The sequence below is a fragment of the Oncorhynchus kisutch genome, linkage group LG1, assembly GCF_002021735.2.
Source record: "Oncorhynchus kisutch isolate 150728-3 linkage group LG1, Okis_V2, whole genome shotgun sequence".
Classification (NCBI taxonomy): domain Eukaryota; kingdom Metazoa; phylum Chordata; class Actinopteri; order Salmoniformes; family Salmonidae; genus Oncorhynchus; species Oncorhynchus kisutch.
In genome coordinates this window covers 34028553-34054669 of record NC_034174.2, presented here as the reverse complement: position 1 = coordinate 34054669, position 26117 = coordinate 34028553, and the positions used below count along the sequence as shown (strand labels likewise).

The 26117-nt window shown below is 43.1% G+C and overlaps 1 protein-coding gene across 4 annotated transcripts; it reads right to left on the bottom strand.

Annotated features, from left to right (window-relative positions):
- Positions 1–661: 661 nt before the first annotated feature.
- Positions 662–25452, bottom strand: LOC109895687 (zinc finger protein Eos). Of its 4 annotated transcripts, none has more exons than XM_020489597.2 (8): positions 25347–25452; positions 9430–9481; positions 7921–8025; positions 7471–7737; positions 7115–7282; positions 6827–6976; positions 6612–6743; positions 662–6422 (listed from the first exon to the last, which is right to left on the bottom strand). In XM_020489597.2, exons 2-8 carry the CDS (start codon positions 9464–9466, stop codon positions 5551–5553), a joined length of 1731 nt encoding a protein of 576 aa, XP_020345186.1. In that variant the 5' UTR covers positions 9467–9481; positions 25347–25452; the 3' UTR covers positions 662–5550. The 4 variants fall into 4 exon arrangements, with proteins under 4 accessions (XP_020345186.1, XP_020345180.1, XP_031678227.1 ...); XM_020489591.2 differs by having other exon boundaries at positions 7921–8028; positions 25347–25442; XM_031822367.1 differs by lacking the exon at positions 7115–7282.
- Between the last annotated feature and the right edge of the window lie 665 nt (positions 25453–26117).

Genomic DNA, 26117 nt, shown 5'->3' with positions numbered 1-26117 from the left:
ACCCTATTACAGGGGCTGAGTCACTGGCTTACTAGGGCTCTTTCATACCATCCCTAGGAGGGGTGCGTCACTTGAGTGGGTTTAGTCACTGATGTGATCTTCCTGTCTGGGTTGGCGCCCCCCCTTGGGTTGTGCCCTGGCGGAGATCTTTGTGGGCTATTCTCGGCCTATTCTCAGGATGGTAAGTTGGTGGTTGAAGATATCCTTCTAGTGGTGTGGGGGCTGTGCTTTGGCAAAGTGGTTGGGGTTATATCCTTCCTGTTTGGCCCTGTCCGGGGGTATCATCGGATGGGGCCAGTGTCTCCTGACCCCTTCTGTCTCAGCCTCCAGTATTTATGCTGCAGTAGTTTGTGTCGCGGGGCTAGGGTCAGTTTGTTATATCTGCAGTACTTCTCCTGTCCTATCCGGTGTCCTGTGTGAATTTAAGTATGCTCTCTCTAATCCTCTCTTTCGGAGGACCTGGGCCCTAGGACCATGCCTCAGGATTACCTGGCATGATGACTCCTTGCTGTCCCTAGTCCACCCGGCCGTGCTGCTGCTCCAGGTTCAACTGTTCTGCCTGTGATTATTATTATTTGACCACCTCTGGGTGGCCCACCCAGAGGTCCTCCTCTTTATAAATATCTGACTCTTATTTAGCAATGTAGGAAATATCAACCAGCCAAGTAAAGTTTATTTATTTGGAATAGACTCTCCAATACAGTACAAAACTTACAGTGGTTTTAATCTTGATTACACATACTTAATTACATTATGGTACATGTAAAAAGGCTCTGCAGTAGTTAAAGCGAATCCACACCATTCACAGGGGCAGGAGGAGAAAAGGTGACACAGCAGATAGTCAAGTCAAAGGGAACACAAACACAGTGCAATAGAGAAACCTTGAAAAATAACACATTGAAACAAGGGCAAAATGCAACCACAAAAACAAGAGCACGTCAGTAATAAAATGTTCTCTGAAGCTGGGGTGGCTGTTAAGGAGAAATACAAAATAAGCTTGAATCATTTATCCTCAAGACTATTTGGAGAAAGCTGAGTAAGGAAAGTGTTGCAAACAGCATTGTTACCTCATGCACCAGGTTTTAAAAGCATAACTGTAATCCAAATAATCAAATCCAGGATTACCTTTTCAGGGATTTTCTGCTGAACTTCTGTCCTAAATGGATTTAATGTGAAAGAAACTGTACTGGTCACAGCCAGGGCAAGTATGAGATACATCCTGTCCAATTACCCTTGTCAAGTTAGGTTCACTGAATTAGCCTTTTCACACTATTACCAAAGCCCAGACATATCTGCTATAAATACAGTTAATATAGCTCCGTTCAAAAACTGTACATGCCATTTGGTTTACAGAACAGATGTTTTTGCATCATAATTCACAGATCTGAGTAAAGTCCTAGGCACATTTTAAATTAAAGCTAAAACTGTGAGATGAGTCAACTACAAGCTACAGAGTTTTGTGCTGTGCCATCAGCCTGATTTGTGGAATGACAGTCAATGAGGGAGTGTTATTACGCTGGCCAGGGTGCATCGTACAGCTCTTTGACATTTTTTTTTTCTTCTAAATTGTCAAACTAGTTTATTGGTAAGGCGGACAAAGCGTTATCAAAAGCAATCCCTTTCGCATGTGAAAACAGAATCCTTCTCGTTACTTTAACTGCTTAATTACATAACTTTTGTTTTGAGCCGACTTTGCAATCGGACAGGTCGGGACACTTGGCTCATGCCAGAGAGGCAGCCCGGTTCCAAATCGAATGTAGTCAACTTTCAGCCGGTGCAAAACATGCCTGCACAGGCACAATTAAATCGAACCCCCCCCCCCCCCCCCCCCCCCTCTGTCACTGGGAGAACCTCAAGTTGCATACTTCTTGCATTCTCTCTCCTCATAACCCATTGGCTGAGAAAGCCAGAGGTCCCTCCCCTCTGACCTTCTCCTCCAATGGATTTTGAGGAGAACGGGAGTTTGCAATTAAGATTCTCCCATAGGCTGCATTTACACAGGCAGCCCTATTCTGATCTTTTCACTATTTGGTCTTTTGATTGGGCTGACTGTGTAGCTAGTTGTCAGATTGGTGACTGATGTGAAATGGCTAGAACGAACACTGATAATTAACAAACAAAACATTCCAAATGTATCTAACCACGTGTCCATCCAGTTATGTGAGTAAAGTCATACCGTATAAAGACAAATCACAACAGCTGTGATGGAAACAAGTTTCAGTACAATTTTATAAAATGGCGACAATTTGTTCTTTTGACATGGTGGGATCTTTTTGTGTTGGTAAAATGTATGCGAGAAATGGTGGTGGAAACACCTTTATGCGCAAATATTGAACTAACTATCATATGGAAGTAAACTTGGGAGTCACATGATGACACGGTGTGTGGTCCTCCCACTACGACTCTGGAAACCATGCAGTTTTAGGTTACAGATTAAATAAGTTCCGAACTTCACAGGGTGGTGGAAGTGCACGGTATGAGCTTGAGGGTCTTATTCTGGTGACATGATCGATGCTTGACAAACACAAATATTGTAACTCTTAAATCATAATAATCTCATGTTTGTAGACTAACCTACCTGAACTGCAAGGTGTTGGCTAGGGCGCAAGTGCTAAGACCAGAATGAGCACATTTGCACATTTGTGATTAAACGATCAGTAGAATTGAAAATGCGATGGAAACACATTGAACATTAGATGTTTTATTCGGTACATAAACTTAAGCGAAAAAGTACATTGTGCACTGTGTCATCACGCACTGATTTATATCTGCAATAAGTCAGTTTGGTGGAAACGCACCACTGGCGGGTAAATTCACATTTTCTTGATGCGGATGTTTGAATATTCACATTAAAATCTTTCACCAATTTGATGGAAACCTAGCATATGACATCAATTTGTGTTACCGTTTATTGAGTTTAAGACCCATGGCCAAGTGTTCTGTCCTCAAATCTGATGTAGCCAACATCAAACAGTGAAAACCTAAGAGGGGGAGGGAGGGGGCGCGGGGGGCAAAGGCACAATAGCAAGATTTACACACAGAAACACATCTGGAGACACCTAAACCTGCTCTTCCAGGAACTGCCATCAAACGATCAATGCAGAACTTCCACGTCAATTCAATAATCCAACCATTTCAGATTACATTAGATATATAATTTCTCTACTTTGAACAGTAATTACATATCCGTTCATAAGGCATTACGTTTAGAACAGCATTACAGATGAAGTTTAATGCAACTGATTAAGTGCAACTATGCCCTGTAATTCAGTACAATTTCAGTGCTATGTAATTGTTTTAGAAGATTGTGTCTTTTCTGACATTGGGATGAGGCATTTTCTTGTATACAGTCCACTTCAAAGCACATTCCTTTTTTGTAAGATTCATTAAATATTAAATGAAGTGAAGATACAGGGCTGCCAAAACAAACTTAAAAACTTTCAAATTAACCACAGAAAAATTCAAACATCACCAAACCCATACTCCCGACAGAGGCAATTATCATTTGAGGTAAAGAGTTTCACATTTATTAAAAATAAAAAAAATCCCACAGCCACAGCAGATTTTCCTGTCTCTCATACTTAATCTGTGTCATGAGTAGGGCCAGGAGTTTTGCTTGACCATGGGAAACTCTGGGCCCCAATCAAGAACTATAAATCCTACAGGCTTCCAAGTTCATTCAATATGAAGACTAAGAGATTGGGTAAAAGAGTAGGTCCACAACTGCCCAAACTGTTTATTTTCATTCAAAAATTGTGTATTCATCACGTTCCCTTGGTCAAAGTTGCCTGAAGGGATCTGAATGCTTCCTGATTCCAAGGAAAATGTTTACCAACGTCAGTGCTCTCTATAAAAACAACAATTACAAGTCCGATGAGAAAGAAAGAAAATCATTGAACAAAAATAAGCATTTCAAAGTCACTTCTGAAGAATCACCTTCTCAATCTTAACCACCAACAACTGTGGTCTCACACACACACACATTCATGCCTTAGCAGCAGGTGACAAACAATCTCATGCACATGTATTTATTTCTAAACCTTTCATATATGAAAAGTTATTCTCTTTTTTTAACATGTCTTTGTCTCTTTCCTTTTGGGATGAGGTTATACAATTTATATCTACATTAGGCCACTTAAGAAATTAGTGACTGCAAATTAAAATGTGTGATTAGTAGAGCGAAATTTTGGATTCAGCTTGGGCATTTAGCAGGGCCAGCTGGGACATTTCATGTAACGTCAATGATATTTTTATGGGTGGAAAAATGTATATTGGCAAGAATTGTCAGCAAGGTCAATGTCATGAAAGGCACAATACAATGAATATACAACAATTGTTTTAAGTCTCACTTAAATAAATAATATTGGTTTTGGTTTGTTTCATAGTAAGCAACACATTGGGATATCAGGGACCTTCTAAAATTGCCAACAATCTCCACCCTTTGTTGAAGTCAACTCCAAAATAGTGGCAGTGGCTCTCCTTTTGTGGAGATGAATTAAAAAAAATATTTCTTTTTTTCAACACACTGCACAGAGAAATGTGCAGGCCATAAATAACCTCTATAAAATAGTTTAATATAATTATCTCAGTGCAACAAAAGCAATCAAATTAAACAAAAACAAACATACTGTACCCCATTCCACCCCACAACATTCACACCGATAATAGCCTTCAACTCGCTCTCATTTAACTTACTAAACTTCCAAAAGAACCAACACACACACACAAACTGAAATTGGAAAGTGCACTCATTTGAGGCCAACCCCTCAAATCCTTCTTACTATTTGACTTGGGATCCTGGGCCTGGCCTGCACCGCAACTGTTATTAAAATACATGACCTACTATACATCAAATACACAATCTTACACAACACTGTCTGTCTGCCACACCACCAGGGACTAAGCATGTTAGGGAATGGAATGGATTTTTAAAAAGTGCTTTTCAAATAGGGCTTTGTTAAACGGACAAATTCCGAGGAAGCCTAATGGCATCTAAAGACGACTACTGATGTCTGACTACAGCTTGCAAGCACAACGAAGTGCACATTGACAACGGTTTGTTTGTTTTCTTGCATTATAAATTTTTGATAAAATCTTGATTAAAGTGCAGTAGAGGAAAACAAAGTCCGATATAAATCACATTGTCTAGCTAGTAGCATCACTGTTTTGTGCGCCCGGTTTTTTACCCGGATAAGAGAGGAAAGGTAGACAGACCACACCAGAGAAAGGCACTTCTGAGGATAGAAAAGTGCATTTACTCTTCATCTTAGCATTTTCTGGCAAGAATTCATACATTTTGAAAAGTGTATTCAGAGTAGTGAGGATTCTCCCTTTTAATTTTTTTTAAGTGATGCAATTGAGCCATTCTAGTGTGCCTATTTGAAGTTGAGGTTTATGTGATATCAGTATCAATGCTTGTGTACAAAAATCCGTTTTTTTTACTACCCTTCCCCTTCTACCCCCTCTTGTGATGCAGTGCAGACCAAACCCAAGCAGGCCCTTCTCTCAGAGTAAAAACAGCCCTAAGTACAGAGGCCCATCCAGCCAGCCTCAGTCTGGCAGGTGCTCTCCGCGGACAATGTGGGAGGAGAACTCATAGCGGTCCTGGCTGCGGTGGCCACAGATGTTGCACTCAAAGGGCTGGCGGAAGCCGTGGCAGCCCATGTGGATTGTGAACATAACGTGGTCCAGGAAGAGCACACGGCAGTGCTCACAGCGGAAAGAGCGCACTGTGTGCCCCTCTCCATCCACCACCCGAAACGCCTGCCTTGAGGTGGGGGAGCCTGGGGCCAGGGCAGGGGGAGGAGGGAAAGCAGGGTGGCCACCCTCCTCCCTGTCTCCATCCCTGTCTTTGGCATGGCTTGGGCTGTCCATGCCCCTGTGGTGCAGTAGGGGTGGAGGGGGAGGGTGGTGGTTGGAGTGGGGGTGGTGGAGGTTGTGGTGATTGTGGTTGTTGTGGAGCGGCAGGGCAGGCGCTACACTGCTAAACACTTCATCCGGCATGCTCTCTGTGTCCGTGGAGTCCTGGCAACCGTTGCTAGGTGACGGGCCGTGGCTGCGTCCAGGGGGCAGGTCCTCGTGGCCCTCTGCAGCCTCCCTGCCCCCCACACCCGTGGACCCTAGGCCAGCCCCGGCCCCAGTGCACTCTAGCCTCGGCCCCAGCGTAGCCATGGGGGTGTGAGCCGAACTGATGACCGGCCGGAGCTCCGACAGGCAGGAGGGGTGAGGGAGAGGCAAGCGTAGGGGTCGGAGGCCTTCAGATCCACCACCACTTCCAACTCCCTGTCCCCCCAGGTACCCTCCTCCCAGGCTAGTGTAGTGTGGCTGCTCAAGACCACCGTGGTGCGTAACCCCGTCTTTGTCGAAGGCGGTTCTGAGCTCGTAAGGCGTGTCGGCCAGACTGAGGCGCATGTGCTTCTGTCCTGCAGGGCAGATAGGCATGGAAATCACACGGTACCACAACTCATAGGGAGGAACTAGTGATGTGCAGGTCTTCATTATTTTTAAACTGACACCTGATGTCATGAATGATCTTGTACCCTTTGTGTTACCTGTGTTTGAGCGGTGTCTTTGCTCACCTCCCCATAAACAAATTCCAAATAACTGCTTACCTACAAATTTCTGTGGTGTGGATCTCTTGCGTTTGGTGATGCTGTGGGCTAGCCGATCGATGAACGCCATCTTGTCTGAGGAAGGTTGCAGCAGGTTGTCAGGCATGAACTCCAGGTCCCTCAGCTCCTCTTCTATAAAAGATATGATCACACCATAGATAGAAGCAGTAACTTGCAGTGTGTGAGTATGTGTGTACGTGTTATTTCTCCACTACCTTGAGTGTGAGCGCTGGCTGGCTGCTGTGTCTCCAGGCTCTGCAGGTAGCTGTGGCAGCGTTCACGGTGCTCTTCCAGGGTGCTCTGCTGCTTGTAGCTGCGGCCACAGTAACTACACTTATAGGGCTTCCCCACTGTGGGAGACGATACTGGGGACAAAGTCAACATACCTTTAATACATACAGAACTCTAGGTCTGTGTCTTTCGCTCAGGAACTGACATGCTCAACTCAGACCCTCTTTTCCTCACCCAATTGTGTGTGTGTACAGTATGTATATCCCTCTCACCCGAGTGAGTGCGGAGGTGGCCTGTAAGAGCGTCCCGTCTGCGGCATGCGTAGCTGCAGAAGGGACATTTAAAAGGCTTCTCCCCCGAGTGCAGCTTAATGTGACGCAGCAGGTTCCCCTTCTGGGTGAAAGAGGCCCCACACTGATTACACTGGAATGGCCGCTCACCTGGAGGAGGCACATACCAGTTTACACACCCGACTCCGTACAAACCAGTTTGAAATCAGTTTCACTCCCAGTCACGTGCCCAAATTACAATGTCAACCTGGTTTCGGGGCAGATCTGCGCAACAAACTAACCTCATCTTTTTGTATAAAGGACTAATCAATCAATCACTCAATCAATTGATCAGTCACCTGTGTGGCTGCGTTTGTGCACCATGAGGACGTTGGGCCCGATGCAGATCATCCCACAGATGTCACACTTGAGTTTTCCGTTGGGCAGCCGGATGGCACCTCCTGGCGACATGGGCTCTGGACTGGCCAGCTCCCTGTAGCCCCCTCCTCCGGCCTCTCCTCCCTGCTCAGAACCCCCCTCCTCCACCCTGTCCCCTCTCTCATCCTCTGGCCCCGTGCCGCGGCCCGGCTCCTCATCACTGTACAGCTCCACTTTGATGGAGTTGGCTGGAGAGAGACAGGGTTTAGACCAGGAGAGGGACATATGATGTGAGCAGAAACACGGATGTGCTTGCTAAAGTAAAACAAAAACATCTGAGCCATAAAACCAACTACCATACTCTCCCTTGGGAATAATAAAGTTCAGTACTTGTACTACAAAGACAAAGGAATTGACAAATTGGAACTTACCACTAAGAGAGCGGCTGGGAGAAGTGTGCTGGCTGTTGGGGGTGCTCACTGTGGGGCCTCCAAGGGCCCCTGAAAACTCCCTCTCCATCGAAGAGTCTCCACTGCCTGCTGTCCACACACACAAAATTATGTAGGCCTACTGACAGTTCAGTCAGCCATCTCGATAATGTCAACCATAAGGTCAGCAAGTCCGCTAATAAACTCAGCAAAAAAAGAAACGTCCTCACTGTCAACTGCATTTATTTGTAAATATTTGTATGAACATAAGATTCAACAACAGACAAACCAAACATGTTCCACAGACATGTTACTAACAGAAATGGAATAATGTGTCCCTGAACAAAGGGGGGGGGGGATCAAAAGTAAGTGTCAATGCAGCTGGTGGCCACACCAGATACTAAGTACTGCAGTGCATCTCCTCCTCATGGACTGCACCAGATGTGCCAGTTCTTGCTGTGAGATGTTACCCCACTCTTCCACCAAGGCACCTGCAAGTTCCCAGACATTTCTGGGGGGGTATGGCCCTAGTCCTTACCCTCCGATCCAACAGGTCCCAGACGTGCTCAATGGGATTGAGATCTGGGCTTGTCGCTGGCCATGGCAGAACACTAACATTCCGGTCTTGCAGGAAATCACGCACAGAACGAGCAGTATGGCTGGTGGCATTGTCATGCTGGAGGGTCATGTCAGGATGAGCCTGCAGGAAGGGTACCACATGAGGGAGGAGGATGTCTTCCCTGTAATGCACAGCATTGAGATGCCTGCAATGACAACAAGCACAGTGCGATGATACTGTGACACACCGCCCCAGACCATGATGGACCCTCCACCTCGATCTCGCTCCAGTGTACCGGCCTCTGTGTAACGCTCATTCCTTCGACAATAAACGTGAATCCGACCATCACCCCTGGTGAGACAAAACCGCGACTCGTCAGAGAAGAGCACTTTTTGCCAGTCCTGTCTGGTCCAGCAACGGTGGGTTTGTGCCCTTGGGCGACGTAGTTGCCGGTGATGTCTGGTGAGTTCCTGCCTTACAACAGGCCTACAAGCCCTCAGTCCAGCCTCTCTCAGCCTATTGTGGACAGTCTGAGCACTGATGGAGGGGTTGTGTGTTCCTGGTGTAACTTGGGCAGTTGTTGCCATCCTGTATTTGTCCCACAGGTGTGATGTTCGGATGTACCGATCCTGTGCAGGTGTTGTTCTACTTGGTCTGCCACTACAAGGACGATCAGCTGTCCGTCCCGTCCCTCATAACTGTGACCTTAATTGCCAACCGTCTGTAAGCTGTTAGTGTCTTAACGACCATTCCACAGGTGCATGTTCATTCATTGTTTATGGTTCATTGAAAAAGCATGGGAAACCTTGGTTAACTCCTTTACAATGAAGATCTGTGAAGTTATTTGGATATTTACAAATTATCTTCGAAAGACAGGGTCCTGAAAAAGCGACGTTTCTTTTTTTTGCTGAGTTTACAAAGGACTGTCCATGCCCTGCCCTCCATACACTTACCTGACATGTAGGGACGGCCATTGCAGTCGTCATCCATTCTAACACCAGTTAACTGACGGAAAAACAAACAGGTAGAGGAGAACCTCTAAAAATCACAGTTCTTCACTCTGTAAACACAACGACACAGTTCCAGGAAATGCATAGTAGCTTAAAATTCATGAGTGCAACTGAACCTCATTGAGCAAAGTCCAGCAATTTCAGCAGACGGGTAGCAAATTGAGTTAGAAAACCCATGATGCATCTGCAACTATCATTCTGAAGACTAAGATGCCTAGTTTATGGCACAGTGGCTTGTTTAAAAATATATTTTACATTTCCGCCTGAGTTTTTTACATTTTCACCCCAAATTCTCATTACCGAAATGCATCTAGATTAGGTCATTTTATCCAATTTTACTAGGTTTTTCTAACTTATTTGAATAAAACACAGTTTGTCCATAAATCATAAAAATTGTAAACTAGTATCAGTTTACATGACTGTTTTTATGTAATAAATATAGTTTGTGGACGTGTTTCTTATTAACCGTATCACTTTTTGAAGTTGCTGTAAAAACTCCCAATAATTGTATTTAATTTTTTTACCCCTTTTTCTCCCCAATTTCGTGGTATCCAATTGTTTTTTGGTAGCTGCAATCTTGTCTCATCGCTACAACTCCCGTACGGGCTCGGGAGAGACGAAGGTTGAAAGTCATGCGTCCTCCGATACACAACCCAACCAAGCCGCACTGCTTCTTAACACAGCGCACGTGTCGGAGGAAACACCGTGCACCTGGCAACCTTGGTTAGCGCGCACTGCGCCTGGCCCGCCACAGGAGTCGCTGGTTTATTTTTTTATTTCACCTTTATTTAACCAGGTAGGCTAGTTGAGAACAAGTTCTCATTTGCAACTGCGACCTGGCCAAGATAAAGCATAGCAGTGTAAACAGACAACACAGAGTTACACATGGAGTAAACAATTAACAAGTCAATAACACAGTAGAAAAGAAAAGAAAAAGGGGAGTCTATATACATTGTGTGCAAAAAGGCATGAGGAGGTAGGCGAATAATTACAATTTTGCAGATTAACACTAGAGTGATAAATGATCAGATGGTCATGTACAGGTAGAGATACTGGTGTGCAAAAGAGCAGAAAAGTAAATAAATACAGTATGGGGATGAGGTAGGTGAAAATGGGTGGGCTATTTACCAATAGACTATGTACAGCTGCAGCGATCAGTTAGCTGCTCAGATAGCAGATGTTTGAAGTTGGTGAGGGAGATAAAAGTCTCCAACTTCAGCGATTTTTGCAATTCGTTCCAGTCACAGGCAGCAGAGTACTGGAACGAAAGGCGGCCAAATGAGGTGTTGGCTTTAGGGATGATCAGTGAGATACACCTGCTGGAGCGCGTGCTACGGATGGGTGTTGCCATCGTGACCAGTGAACTGAGATAAGGCGGAGCTTTACCTAGCATGGACTTGTAGATGACCTGGAGCCAGTGGGTCTGGCGACGAATATGTAGCGAGGGCCAGCCGACTAGAGCATACAAGCCGCAGTGGTGGGTGGTATAAGGTGCTTTAGTGACAAAACGGATGGCACTGTGATAAACTGCATCCAGTTTGCCGAGTAGAGTGTTGGAAGCAATTTTGTAGATGACATCGCCGAAGTCGAGGATCGGTAGGATAGTCAGTTTTACTAGGGTAAGTTTGGCGGCATGAGTGAAGGAGGCTTTGTTGCGGAATAGAAAGCAGACTCTTGATTTGATTTTCGATTGGAGATGTCTGATATGAGTGTGGAAGGAGAGTTTACAGTCTAGCCAGACACCTAGGTACTTATAGATGTCCACATATTCAAGGTCGGAACCATCCAGGGTGGTGATGCTAGTCGGGCATGCGGGTGCAGGCAGCGATCGGTTGAAAAGCATGCATTTGGTTTTACTAGCGTTTAAGAGCAGTTGGAGGCCACGGAAGGAGTGTTGTATGGCATTGAAGCTCGTTTGGAGGTTAGATAGCACAGTGTCCAAGGACGGGCCGGAAGTATATAGAATGGTGTCGTCTGCGTAGAGGTGGATCGCCCGCAGCAAGAGCAACATCATTGATATATACAGAGAAAAGAGTCGGCCCGAGAATTGAACCCTGTGGCACCCCCATAGAGACTGCCAGAGGACCGGACAGCATGCCCTCCGATTTGACACACTGAACTCTGTCTGCAAAGTAATTGGTGAACCAGGCAAGGCAGTCATCCGAAAAACCGAGGCTACTGAGTCTGCCGATAAGAATATGGTGATTGACAGAGTCGAAAGCCTTGGCAAGGTCGATGAAGACGGCTGCACAGTACTGTCTTTTATCGATGGCGGTTATGATATCGTTTAGTACCTTGAGTGTGGCTGAGGTGCACCCGTGACCGGCTCGGAAACCAGATTGCACAGCGAAGAAGGTACGGTGGGATTCGAGATGGTCAGTGACCTGTTTGTTGACTTGGCTTTCTAAGACCTTAGATAGGCAGGGCAGGATGGATATAGGATGGATATAGGTCTGTAACAGTTTGGGTCCAGGGTGTCTCCCCCTGGACCCACTGGTCGCAGCCGGTTACGACAGAGCCTGGGCACGAACCCAGAGTCTCTGGTGGCACAGCTGCCGCTGCAGTACAGCGCCCTTTACCACTGCGCCACCCGGGAGGCCCAAAACTCCAATAATTTAAGTAAAGTTTTATTCACCCATGATGCATCGTGGATATCCTTAGATGAGCACAAGTTCATTTAATTTCTTAATTTATATGCCTTCAGAATGAGGATCTTATTCTCAAACGCCTTTACTACACATGACCTTCTCATTACCGAAATGGCTAAAAAAGCTCAAATTGGGAAAAACAGAGTTCCATTAATTACCTAAATGGAGGCATGAATGGGCTTCAGTGATGTGGTCTAGAGGTAGACCGATTAAAAATCGGTATGGTCGATTAATTAGGGCCGATTTCAAGTTTACATAACAATCGGAAATCTGTATTTTTGGGCGCCGATTTGCCATTTTTTAAATACCTTTATTTAACTAGGCAAGTCAGTTAAGAACACATTCTTATTTTCAATGACGGCCTAGGAACGGTGGGGTTAACTGCCTCGTTCAAGGGCAGAACGACAGATTTTCACCTTGTCAGCTCGGGGGATTCAATCTTGCAACCTTACAGTTAAACTAGTCCAACGGCAATAACGACCTGCCTCTCTCTTGTTGCACTCCACAAGGAGACTGCCTGTTACGCGAATGCAGTAAGCCAAGGTAAGTTGCTAGCTAGCATTAAACTTATCTTATAAAAACAATCAATCATAATCACTAGTTAACTACACATGGTTGATGATATTACTAGATATTATCTAGCGTGTCCTGCGTTGCATATAATCTGCCTGAGCATGCAAGCATACGAGTATCTAAGTATCTGACTGAGCGGTGGTAGGCAGAAGCAGGCGCGTAAACAGTCATTCAAACAGCACTATCGTGCGTTTTGCCAACAGCTCTTTGTTGTGCGTCAAGCATTGCGCTGTTTATGACTTCAAGCCTATCAACTCCCGAAATGAGGCTGGTGTAACCAAAGTGAAATGGCTAGCTTGTTAGCGCGCGCTAATAGCGTTTCAAACGTCACTCGCTCTGAGCCTTCTAGTAGTTGTTCCCCTTGCTCTGCATGGGTAACGTTGCTTTGATGGTGGCTGTTGTCGTTGTGTTGCTGGTTCGAGCCCAGGGAGGAGCGAGACGGAAGCTATACTGTTACACTGGCAATAAAGTGCCTATAAGAACATCTAATAGTCAAAGATTAATGAAATACAAATGGTATAGAGGGAAATAGTCCTATAATAACTACAACCTAAAACTTCTTACCTGGGAATATTGAAGACTCGTTAAAAGGAACCACCAGCTTTCATATGTTCTCATGTTCTGAGCAAGGAACTGAAACGTTAGCTTTCTTACATAGCACATATTGCACTTTTACTTTCTTCTCCAACACTGTTTTTGCATTATTTAAACAAAATTGAACATGTTTCATTATTTACTTGAGGCTAAATTTATTTTATATTAAGTTAAAATAAGTGTTCATTCAGTATTGTTGTAATTGTAATTATTACACAAATGTAAAAAACAAAAAAAACGTCCGATTAATAGGTATCGGCATTTTTGGTCCTCCAATAAATCAGTATCGGTGTTGAACAATCATAATCGGTCGACCTCTTATGTGGTCAATTATTTGCTGACTTATAATGGCTGTCTCCTATTACTTGCAGGCTGAGCTAAGGGGCTCGCTCTCATTACCAAAACATTTTTAGGTCTGTTTTGGTCAGGAGACCCTTCATTTCGGTATTGATAATAAGCTCATTCTAATGTACAGTCAATGGGTGTGCTACTAACTTTAATTACTTACTAGGACCACTGCTTACACCTATTAAGATTTTTTTGTAAAACATTAGTTATTTGATTAAGTAGGAGTTATATGGAGTTCTATGGTATAAACCACATTTAATTTACATAAAGCCACGATCTGGAGTTTGTTTCAGCAAAGAGCAACCCCACCACTTAAAAAGGAGGATATCCACCATTTTGATGTGTACCTGTTTTAGCACATACAGTGCCTTGCAAAAGTATTCATCCCCCTTAGCATTTTTCCTATTTTGCTGCATTACAACCTGTAATTTAAATAGATTTTTATTTGGATTTCATGTCATGGACATACACAAAATAGTCCAAATTGGTGAAGTGAAATGAAAAAAATATACATACTTGTTTCAAAAAATAAATAAAAGAACAGTAAAGTGGTGCGTGCATATGTTTTTACCCCCTTTGCTATGAAGCCCCTCAGATCTGGTGCAACCAATTACCTTCAAAAGTCAGATAATAAGTTAAATAAAGTCCACCTGTGTGCAATCTAAGTGTCACATGATCTCATATATATTTAATTAAACTAGTTTTTCAAACACTCCACAAATTTGTTAAAACCTCTTAAGGCTAAGTGAGACGCCTGCGTCTCACTTGGCCAACAGGAAATGCAAATGCACAACGCCAAATGCTAATAGTACTCGCTAAAACTCACTTTCATTAAAACACACATGCAGGGTACTCAATTAAAGCTACACTCGTTGTGAATCTAGCCAACATGTCCGATTTTTAAAATGCTTTTCGGCGAAAGCATGAGAAGCTATTATCTGATAGCATGCAACCCCCCGAAATACCTGAAGGGAACATAAACAAAATAATTAGCGTAGCCGGCGCTACACAAAACGCAGAAATAAAATATAAAACATTCATTATCTTTGACGAGCTTCTTTGTTGGCACTCCTATATGTCCCCATAAACATCACAATTGGGTCTTTTTTTCGATTAAATCCGTCCATGTATACCCAAAATGTCCATTTATGAAGCCCGTCTGATCCAGGAAAAAGCAGCTTTCCAAAACGCAATGTCATTTATTTAAATAAAAAAAGTTGCCTATAAACTTTGACAAAACACTTCAAACTACTTTTGTAAACCAACTTTAGGTATTAGTAAACGTTAATAAAATCGATCAAATTGGGGCGATCTGTATTCAATAGCAGCAAGTCTTGAAATCATGGTCCATATTCTCTCTTTCAAAACTTCCTCCTGTGTACTCGATGACAGGAAGTGCCTATTTCTCATTTCACCAAGGATCAACTTCAACCCAATTGCCAAGACTGGCGACATCGTGTGGAAGCTGTAGGCATTGTAAACTGGTCGCTATCTATTTTCCCTTGCCATAGACAATACAGGCAACTGGAGGAAGGATATTTCTTATTTTTTTGGTGAACAGTTTTCCTTGGGCTTTTGCCTGCTACACACGTTCTGTTATTGTCACAGACATGATTGAACTAGTTTTAGAAACTTCAGAGTGTTTTCTATCCACACATACTAATCATATGCATGTACTATATTCCTGGCATGAGTAGCAGGACATTGAAATTTTGCGCGATTTTTAACAAAACGTTGAAAAAAAAGACCCGATCTTTAAGAGGTTTTAACAAAGTATAGTTTTGGCAAGTTGGTTAGGACATCTACTTTGTGCATGACAAGTCATTTTTCCAACTATTGTTTACAGACAGATTTCACTGTATCACAATTCCAGTCGGTCAGAAATTTACATACACTAATAGGCTGACCACACCGACACAAGAGTTGCAAAATAAATGTTGGCATATATATTATTCAATTATTGTGCCAACGAGCGTCTGCGTTGTCAAGTGCTAAAATAGAAGTCGTTCCTATTTCTGACACAGATCGCGCTGCAAGTCCTGTCTCTCCCATCTCCTCATTGATTTATAGAAGCAGGTACCCACGTGCCGTCTCATTGGTGGGTGATTGAAAGATGAACTGTTTTGCCAGTTGTCGTGGTAATACTATGAAAGTGTAGATGCCAATCACCATACAAGTTCAAAGATGAAAAGGCCTGGAAAGAGGAGAGATGACTAGAAACGATTCGGTTGACCGATTTGTGTGTGGATTAATTGTCAGAGTAGAGTAGAGGACCTTGTGCATTTCAGGTAAAATAACAACTCAATGTTTATATCCCAGGACAAATTAGCTAGCAACAGCAAGCTAGCTAAATAGGACAAAGTAGCTAGCAAGTGCAAGCTAACTAGCTAAATTGCCATACATGTTTAATGCTTTTTGACCTGTCTCCAAATTAATGTCATTGATTCAGAGTTTGTTTTGATATTTTAACCTGCGTGTCATGATCACGTTGGTGTAGGGGGACAAAATAAATGTATGCACAATGGCGCACGCACGCACGCAGCCGGTTTGGGTTCCGTTTAACCTCTCTGGGACGGTAGCGTCCCACCTCGCCAACAGCCAGTGAAAGTGCAGGGCGACAAATTCAAAACAACAAATCTCATAATTAAAATTCCTCAAGCATACAAGTATTTCACACCATGTTAAATATAAAATTCTCGTTAATCCAGCCAGTGTGATTTCAAAAATGCTTTACACCGAAAGCACCACAAACGATTGTTAGGTCACCACCAAGCCATTTTTCCAGCCAAAGAGAGGAGTCACAAAAAGCACAAATAGAGATAAAATGAATCACTAACCTTTGATGATCATCAGATGACACTCATAGGACTTAATGTTACACAATACATGTATGTTTTGTTCGATAAAGTGCATATTTACATCAAAGAAACTAATTGTACATTGGCGCGTTACTACGTTCAGTAGTTCTAAAACATGCTGTGATTTTGCAGCCATATTAATTTACAGAAATACTCATAAATGTTGATGAAAATACAAGTGTTATACATGGAATTAGAGATATACTTCTCCTTAATGCAATGCTCTAGGCGACCACTTAGCCGCACCCTCATACTACTCCTCCTTTGTTCCACGGGTGATGTGGAGGTAAACCCAGGCCCTGCATGTCCACAGGCGCCCTCATTTGTTGACTTCTGTGACCGAAAAAGCCTTGGTTTCATGCATGTCAACATCAGAAGCCTCCTCCCTAAGTTTGTTTTACTCACTGCTTTAGCACACTCTGCCAACCCTGATGTCCTTGCCGTGTCTGAATCCTGGCTTAAGGAAGGCCACCAAAAAATTCTGAGATTTCCATACCAAACTATAAAATTTTCCGCCAAGATAGACTGCAACTCCGCCCCCTTTGGCAGTTCTACTGCAGACATAGCCTGCAAAGTAATGTCATACTTTCCAGGTCGATACCCAAACAGTTCGAACTACTAATTTAAAAAAAGTTACTCTCCAGAAATAAGTCTCACTGTTGCTGCTTGCTACCGACCCCCCTCAGCTCCCAGCTGTGCCCTGGACACCATTTGTGAATTGATCGCCCCCCATCTAGCTTCAGAGTTTGTTCTGTTAGGTGACCTAAACTGGGATATGCTTGAGACCCTGGCAGTAGATGCCCTCAATCTCACACAAATCATCAAGGAACCCACCAGGTACAACCCTAAATCTGTAAACAAGGGCACCCTCATAGACGTTATCCTGACCAACTGGCCCTCCAAATACACCTCCGCTGTCTTCAATCAGGATCTCAGCGATCACTGCCTCATTGCCTGTATCCGCTATGGGCCCGCAGTCAAACGACCACCCCTCATCACTGTCAAACGCTCCCTAAAACACTTCTGTGAGCAGGCCTTTCTAATCGACCTGGCCCGGGTATCCTGGAAGGATATTGACCTCATCCCGTCAGTTGAGGATGCCTGGTCATTCTTTAAAAGTAACTTCCTCACCATCTTAGATAAGCATGCTGCGTTCAAAAAAATGCAGAACTATGAACAGATATAGCCCTTGGTTCACTCCAGACCTGACTGCCCTCGACCGGCACAAAAACATCCCGTGGCGGACTGCAATAACATCGAATAGTCCCCGCGATATGCAACTGTTCAGGGAAGTCAGGAACCAATACACGCAGTCAGTCAGAAAAGCAAAGGCCAGCTTTTTCAAGCAGAAATTTGCATCCTGTAGCTCTAACTCCAAAAAGTTCTGGGACACTGTAAAGTCCATGGAGAACAAGAGCACCTCCTCCCAGCTGCCCACTGCACTGAGGCTAGGTAACACGGTCACCACTGATAAATCCATGATAATCGAAAACTTGAACAAGCATTTCTCAACGGCTGGCCATGCCTTCCTCCTGGCTACTCCAATCTCGGCCAACAGCTACTCTCCCCAGCTTATCCTTTACCCAAATCCAGATAGCAGATGTTCTGAAAGAGCTGCAAAACCTGGACCCGTACAAATCAGCTGGTCTTGACAATCTGGACCCTCTATTTCTGAAACTATCCGCCACCATTGTCGCAACCCCTATTACCAGCCTGTTCAACCCCTCTTTCATATCGTCTGAGATCCCCAAGGATTGGAAAGCTGCTGCAGTCATCTCCCTCTTCAAAGGGGGAGACACCCTGGACCCAAACTGTTACAGACCTATATCAATCCTGCCCTGCCTATCTAAGGTCTTCGAAAGCCTAGTCAACAAACAGATTACTGACCATCTCGAATCCCACCGTACCTTCTCCGCTGTGCAATCTGGTTTCCGCGCCGGTCACAGGTGCACCTCAGCCACGCTCAAGGTACTAAACGATATCATAACCGCCATCGATAAAAGACAGTACTGTGCAGCCGTCTTCATCTCTGTATATATCAATGATGTTGCTCTTGCTGTGGGTGATTCCCTGATCCACCTCTACGCAGACGACACCATTCTGTATACGTCTGGCCCTTCCTTGGACACTGTGCTATCTAACCTCCAAACAAGCTTCAATGCCATACAACACTCCTTCCGTGGCCTCCAACTGCTCTTAAAACGCTAGTAAAACCAAATGCATGCTTTTCAACTGTTCGCTGCCTGGACACGCACGCCCGACTAGCATCACCACCCTGGATGGTTCCGACCTAGAATATGTGGACATCTATAAGTACCTAGGTGTCTGGCTAGACTGTAAACTCTCCTTCCAGACTCATATCAAACATCACTCACGCCGCCAAACTTACCCTCGTAAAACTGACTATCCTACCGATCCTCGACTTCGGCGATGTCATCTACAAAATAGCTTCCAATACTCTACTCGGCAAACTGGATGCAGTCTATCACAGTGCCATCCGTTTTGTTACTAAAGCACCTTATACCACCCACCACTGCGACCTGTATGCTCTAGTCGGCTGGTCCTCGCTACATATTCGACGCCAGATCCACTGGCGCCAGGTCATCTACAAGTCCATGCTAGGTAAAGCTCCACCTTATCTCAGTTCACTGGTCACGATGGCAACACCCACCCGTAGCACGCGCTCCAGCAGGTGTATCTCACTGATCATCCCTAAAGCCAACACCTCATTTGGCCGCCTTTCGTTCCAGTTCTCTGCTGCCTGTGACTGGAACAAATTGCAAAAATCGCTGAAGTTGGAGACTTATCTCCCTCACCAACTTTAAACATCTGCTATCTGAGCAGCTAACCGATCGCTGCAGCTGTACATAGTCCATCGGTAAATAGCCCACCCATTTTACCTACCTCATCCCTATACTGTTTTTATTTATTTACTTTTCTGCTCTTTTTGCACACCAGTAGCTCTACCTGCACATGACCATCTGATCATTTATCACTCCAGTGTTAACCTGCTAAATTGTAATTATTCGCCTACCTCCTCAATGCCTCTTGTACACAATGTATATAGACTCTTTTTCTACTGTGTTATTGACTTGTTTATTGTTTACTCCATGTGTAACTCTGTTGTTGTCTCTTCACACTGCTATGCTTTATCTTGGCCAGGTCGCAGTTGTAAATGAGAACTTGTTCTCAACTAGCCTACCTGGTTAAATAAAGGTGAAATAAAAACAACTTTTAAAAAACGCTGTCTGATTTTTTTTGAAACTTTACAGAAAAAGCAAACCACGCAATAATCCGAGTACAGCGTTCAAACAACAAAGCAGCCAAAAAGATATCCTCCATATTGTGTAGTCAACATTAGTCAGAAATAGCATTATAAATATTCACTTACCTTTGATGATCCTCATCAGAATGCACTCCCAGGAATCCCAGTTCCACAATAAATGTTTGATTTGTTCGATAAAGCTCATCATTTTTGTCCAAATAGCTTCTTTTGTTGGGGCGTTGGGTAAACAAATCCAAAAGCTCGTGCAGGTCCAGCCGAACGTCGGAAGAAAAGTTCAAAAAGTTCCGTTACAGCCCGTAGAAACTTGTCAAACTAAGTATAGAATCAATCTTTAGGATGTTTTTATCATAAATCTTCAATAATATTCCAACCGGAGAATTCCTATATCTGTAGAAAAGCAATGGAAAGAGAGCTAACTCTCTCGTGACGAGCCTGTGGCACTCTGCCAGACACCTGGCTCAATCCCCTCTTATTCAGCCCCCCTTCACAGTAGAAGCCTGAAACAACGTTCTAAAGACTGTTGACATCTAGTGGAAGCCTTAGGATGTGCAATATGACCCCATTTGCACTGTATATTGGAATGGCAGAGTTAAACTACAAACCTCAGATTTCCCACTTCCCGGTTGGATTTTTCTCAGGTTTTTGCCTGCCATATGAATTCTGTTCTACTCACAGACATCATTCAAACAGTTTTAGAAACTTCAGATTGTTTTCTATACAATACTACTAATAATATGCATATATTAGCATCTGGGACAGAGTAGCAGGCAGTTTACTCTGGGCACCTTATTCATCCAAGCTACTCAATACTGCCCCCCTGTCACCAAGAAGTTAAGTTGACTGTGCCTTTAAAAAGCTTGGAAAATTCCAGAAAACAATGTTATGGCTTTAGAAGCTTCTGATAGGCTAATTGCCATCATTTGAGTCAATTGGAGGTGTACCTGTTGATGCATGTCAAGGCCTACCTTCAAACTCTGTGCCTCTTTGCTTGACATCATGGGAAAATCAAAAGAAATCAGCCAAGACCCCTGAATTCTTTTTGTAGATCTCCACAAGTCTGGTTCATCCTGGGGAGCAATTTCCAAACGCCTGAAGGTACCGTGTTCATCTGTACAAACAATAGTACGCAAGTATAAACATGGGACCACGCAGCCGTCACACCGCTCAGGAAGGAGACACATTCTGTCTCCTAGAGATTAAGGTACTTTGGTGCGAAAAGTGCAAATCAATCCCAGAACAGCAGCAAAGGACCTTGTGAAAATGCTGGAGGAAACCGGTACAAAAGTATCTATGTCCACAGTAAAACGAGTCCTATATCAACACAACCTGAAAGGCCGCTCAGCAAGGAAGGAGCAACTGCTCCAAAACCGCCATAAAAGAAAGCCAGACTACGGTTTGCAAATGCACATGGGGACAAAGATTGTACTTTTTGGAGAAATATCCTCTGGTCTGATAATTTTTGGCCATAATGACCATCGTTACGTTTGGAGGAAAAAGGGGAAGGCTTGCAAGCTGAAGAACACCATCCCAACCGTGAAGCACTGGGGTGGCAGCATCATGTTCTGGGGGTGCTTAACTGCGGGAGGGACTGGTGCACTTCACAAAATAGATGGCATCATGAGGTAGGAAAATGTGGATACATAGAAGCAACATCAAGACATCAGTCTGGAAGTTAAAGCTTGGTCACAAATGAGTCTTCCAAATGGACAATGACCCCAAGCATACTTCCAAAGTTGTGGAAAAATGGCTTAAGGGAAAAAAAGTCAAGGTATTGGAGTGGCCATCACAAAGCCCTGACCTCAGTCCTATAGAAATGTAATGGGCAGAACTGAAAGTGTGTGCGAGCAAGGAGGCCTACAAACCTGACTCAGTTACACCAGCTCTGTCAGGAGAAATGGGACAAAATTAACCCAACTTATTGTGGGAAGCTTGTGGAAGACTACCCTAAATGTTTGACCCAAGATAAACAATTTAAAGGCAATGCTACCAAATACTAATTGAGTGTATGTAAACTTCAGACACTCTGGGAATGTGATAAAATTAAAGCTGAAATAAATTATTCTGACATTTCACATTCTTAAAATAAAGTGGTGATCGTAACGGCCCTAAGACAGGGAATTTTTACTGGGATTAAATGTCAGGAATTGTGAAAAACTAAGTTTAAATGTACTTGGCTAAGGTGTATGTAAACTTCCGACTTCAACTGTATATATATACACACACACACCTGTTCTGAAAGGCCCCAGAGTCTGCAACACCACAAAGCAAGGGGCACCACCAAGCAAGAGGTACCATGAAGACCAAGGAGCTCTCTAAACAGGTCAGGGACACAGTTGTGGAGAAGTACAGATCAGGGTTTGGTTAAACAAAAAAATCTAACTTTGAACATCCAACAGAGCACCATTAAATCCATTATTCAAAGATGGAAGGATTATGGCACCACAACAACCCTGCCAAGAGAGGGCCACCCACCAAAACTCACAGTCCAGGCAAGGAGGGCATAGAGACCAAAGATAACCCTGAAGGAGCTGCAAAGCGCCACAGCAGAGATTGGAGTATCTGTCCATAGGACCACTTTAAGCTGCACACTCCACAGAGCTGGGCTTTATGGAAGAGTGTCCAGAAAAAAGCCATTGCTTAAAGAAATAAAATAAGCTAACGCATTTGGTGTTCATCAAAAGGCATGTGGGAGACTCCCCAAACATATGGAAGAAGGTACTCTGGTCAGATGAGACTAAAATTGGGCTTTTTGGCCATCAAGGAAAATGCTATGTCTGGCGCAAACCCAACATCCCTCATCACTCCGAGAACACCATCCCAGTGAAGAATGATGGTGGCAGCATCATGTTGTGGGGATGTTTTTCATGAGCAGGGACTGAGAAACTGGATTTTTTGTCAAGTGGAATGATGGATGGCACTAAATACAGGGAAATTCTTGAGGGAAACCGGTTTCAGTCTTCCAGATTTGAGACTGGTACGGAGGTTCACCTTCCAGCAGGACAATTTTTTATTTATTTTTATTTTACCTTTATTTAACTAGGCAAGATCAGTTAATAACAAATTCTTATTTTCAATGACGGCCTAGGAACAGTGGGTTAACTGCCTGTTCAGGGGTAGAATGACAGATTTGTACCTTGTCAGCTCGGGGGTTTGAACTTGCAACCTTCCAGTTACTAGTCCAACGCTCTAACCACTAGGCTACCCTGCCGCCCCGACAATGACCCTAAGCATACTGCTAAAGCAACACTCGAGTGGTTTAAGAGGAAACATTTAAATGTCTTGGAATAGCCTAGTCAATGCCCAGACCTCAATCCAATTGAGAATCTGTGTGACCAGCAGAACCCATCCAACTTGAAGGAGCTGGAGCAGTTTTGCCTTGAAGAATGGGATAAAACAAATCCCAGTGGCTAGATGTGCCAAGCTTATAGAGACATACCCCAAGATACTTGCAGCTGTAATTGCTGCAAAAGGTGACTCTACAAAGTATTGACTTTTTTGGGGGGGGGGAGAATAGTTATGCACGCTGAAGTTCAGTTTTTTTGCCTTATTTCCTGTTTGTTTCACAAGGAAAAATATTTTGAAAGTGATAGGCATGATGTGTAAATCAAATGATACAAACTCCCAAAAAATCTATTTTAAATCCAAGTTGTAAAGCAACAAAATAGGAAAAATGCCAAGGGGGTAAATACTTTCGCAAGCCACCGTACCTATATTGTTTGATATCCCAAAACAGTATATTTAGATACTTTATAGGCATATCATGTTATGCCATTTGCCCACAGGATCCCATCTATAATACCTTAGAACCACACATATCCACATCCTAATACAGCAATATTATCTGTGAAGACCTGGGAAAATTTACTTTTTCAAAAGAAGTCACTTTATGCTTAAGTTTACTTTTGAAAATACTGTACTTGCCCATAATTACAGTACTTATATTTATGCTAGTCAGTTGCATTAAGATCAGTGATTTTTGTATTATACAACTCGTTTGAGATTTTCAAACGACACAGTTTGATGTTGTTTTGAGTTAATGAATCTCTAATAGAGTCCAATGGCAAACTATCAATACCGAAACATTCTTATCATTACTGTAATGCACCAATTTTGGGGAAATAATATGAAAAATAAAACATACTTTAATAATGTTGGCTTAATCTGATATAAAACAAACATGTATACACAAGTAATGAAGAAAAAAATAAACATTCAGAAAAGGTTGCGGTAATGAGAAATGACAAATGAATTGTAATTTAATTTTAAATATACTTGTTTTCAGTGTTGTTTAATTGAGGCCTTTGCATTAGGTGAAGTGTGTAAAGAAATATTAGAAATTTATTTTCTTACTAGTTTAACTTAAACTGTTGCAGTAAAGTAATGAGCATTTTTGCATAACGTTAGTTCTGGAGATTGTGATAAAATGCATAATATCTGATCAATAAACATAATTATGAAAAAGAAATACAGATCCTAATATTACTATTCCAAGAGGATTTTTTGTCAAGTGGAAGTTTCGTGAGAATCACCAATGAAATGGAGTGAGAGGGGCAATGGCCTTTTATTTAACACTTCGCTGTCAAGTCCTTCAAGACCATGAACGAAGCCTATACTGTCTGTGGCCACAGTAACACAATGATGCTAACTAGCTAGCCATCTGACTAAAGTCAAAGATATAGCTAGCTAGCTAACCAAAGATTATCTGTGTTAATGTAGTACAGGTTACAACCCCCACCAAAAGTGTGAGCATATAACCAGCTAGCTACATTGGCTCTAGGGCAATTCCATGATAACAGAATGTCAGATTTGACACTTTTCAGATGCAAAGTTTGGTAACATAATGGGTTGTTTTAATCACCCCCCCCCCTCCAAAAAAAATGTGTGGGTTGTAACCTGCACTAACCGTACGTTGGCGCAGATAATCTTTGGTTAGCACAAATTAACGTGTTAGCTAGCTACAGTAGTTATCTTTGACGTTAGTCGGATGGCTAGCTACTTAGTTAGCTTGTTTGCACATGCTAGCTAACTAAGCTCAGCAAGTCAGCCACTAGCTAGCTAGCTATACTAAAGTTAGCCACAAATACTGATAACTAACCCTTCTTCTATCTTTGAGATAGCTGTCTGACCAGCCTGGCAACTGACAAGCTAACTATTAGCCAATTGCTTTTAAGTAGCGTTAGCTACCCAAGGCAGACAGTGACAGTTGGATAACATCAACAAAATAGTAAGGAACATAATATATTACTACTAACGATGCTTTTCTAAATCATATCGGTTGCAAATATTGTAGATGCAAGTGTTTAATCTCAATGCCACGTCTTGGTTAGCATGTCTGGCTGCTAGTTACATGAATAATGCCTGTTTCTTAAGCGGTTGCTATGGTACCCACCGCCCAGAAAAATGCGCTAGGCTAGACAGCTAACGTTAATCAGTTGGCTAGCATCTCTGGTTGATGGCATCGTCAGCTACCAACTTTACATTAAAAGTACTTCAACAAACTCCAACCTCTATAGAAACAGCAACTACACAAACATTTTTGCAAATCTTCTTTACCTGTCACGATAGGCCTCGATTCTGGGATTTTATGTTTCTGCTGCTCTGCTTGTTTTCTCTTGCGACGAGAGCATCCCCCGGCACTCGGGTCGTCACTAGTTACCACAGCCACAAAGTCGTAAACCCCGCCTATTTCTACAATTTATCTTATTAAAATATGATTTTAAACTTAACCTTAACTACATTGCAAACATTATGCCTAGCCTAAATTAAGACCAAAAAGCCAATTTTTGTTTTCATTAATTCTTACATATAGACATTCTGACTTTGTGGCTCTGCTATCTAGTGGAACCCCGGCACTCGGCAGCATTTACACCGCGTTCTAAACAATTTCCGGTCCGTCAAATACCGGGATAAAGACCCGCTCACAACTCCCATGGATTCTCATCAATAGAATGGCGAGTGTGTCGAGCTTGAATGCTCAGCTACCTTCATCTCTCTCAAATTACCCACTTGTTGCACATTAGGCTGCATGTATTGTCACATACATAGTCCACCTTTTTCATTTAGATGAAAAGGTTTATCACCAGGAAAAACTTTCTTTCTTGCACTAATTAGTTCCACCCTCTTGCCAATGTCCTTTTCACCAGTATTTTTTTTCCACAAAACTTTCTGTAGGGATAGGCTAGCCCTGTACTCGTCCAAGAGAGAATTTTATATAGGCTACAGCCCACTAGCAGTATAATTTCTGTGTGGAGGGTTGATGAATATTCAGTGGTTGGGAAGAAGTGTAGTAACAATTGTTTTATTTAGGCAAGACAGTTAAGAACA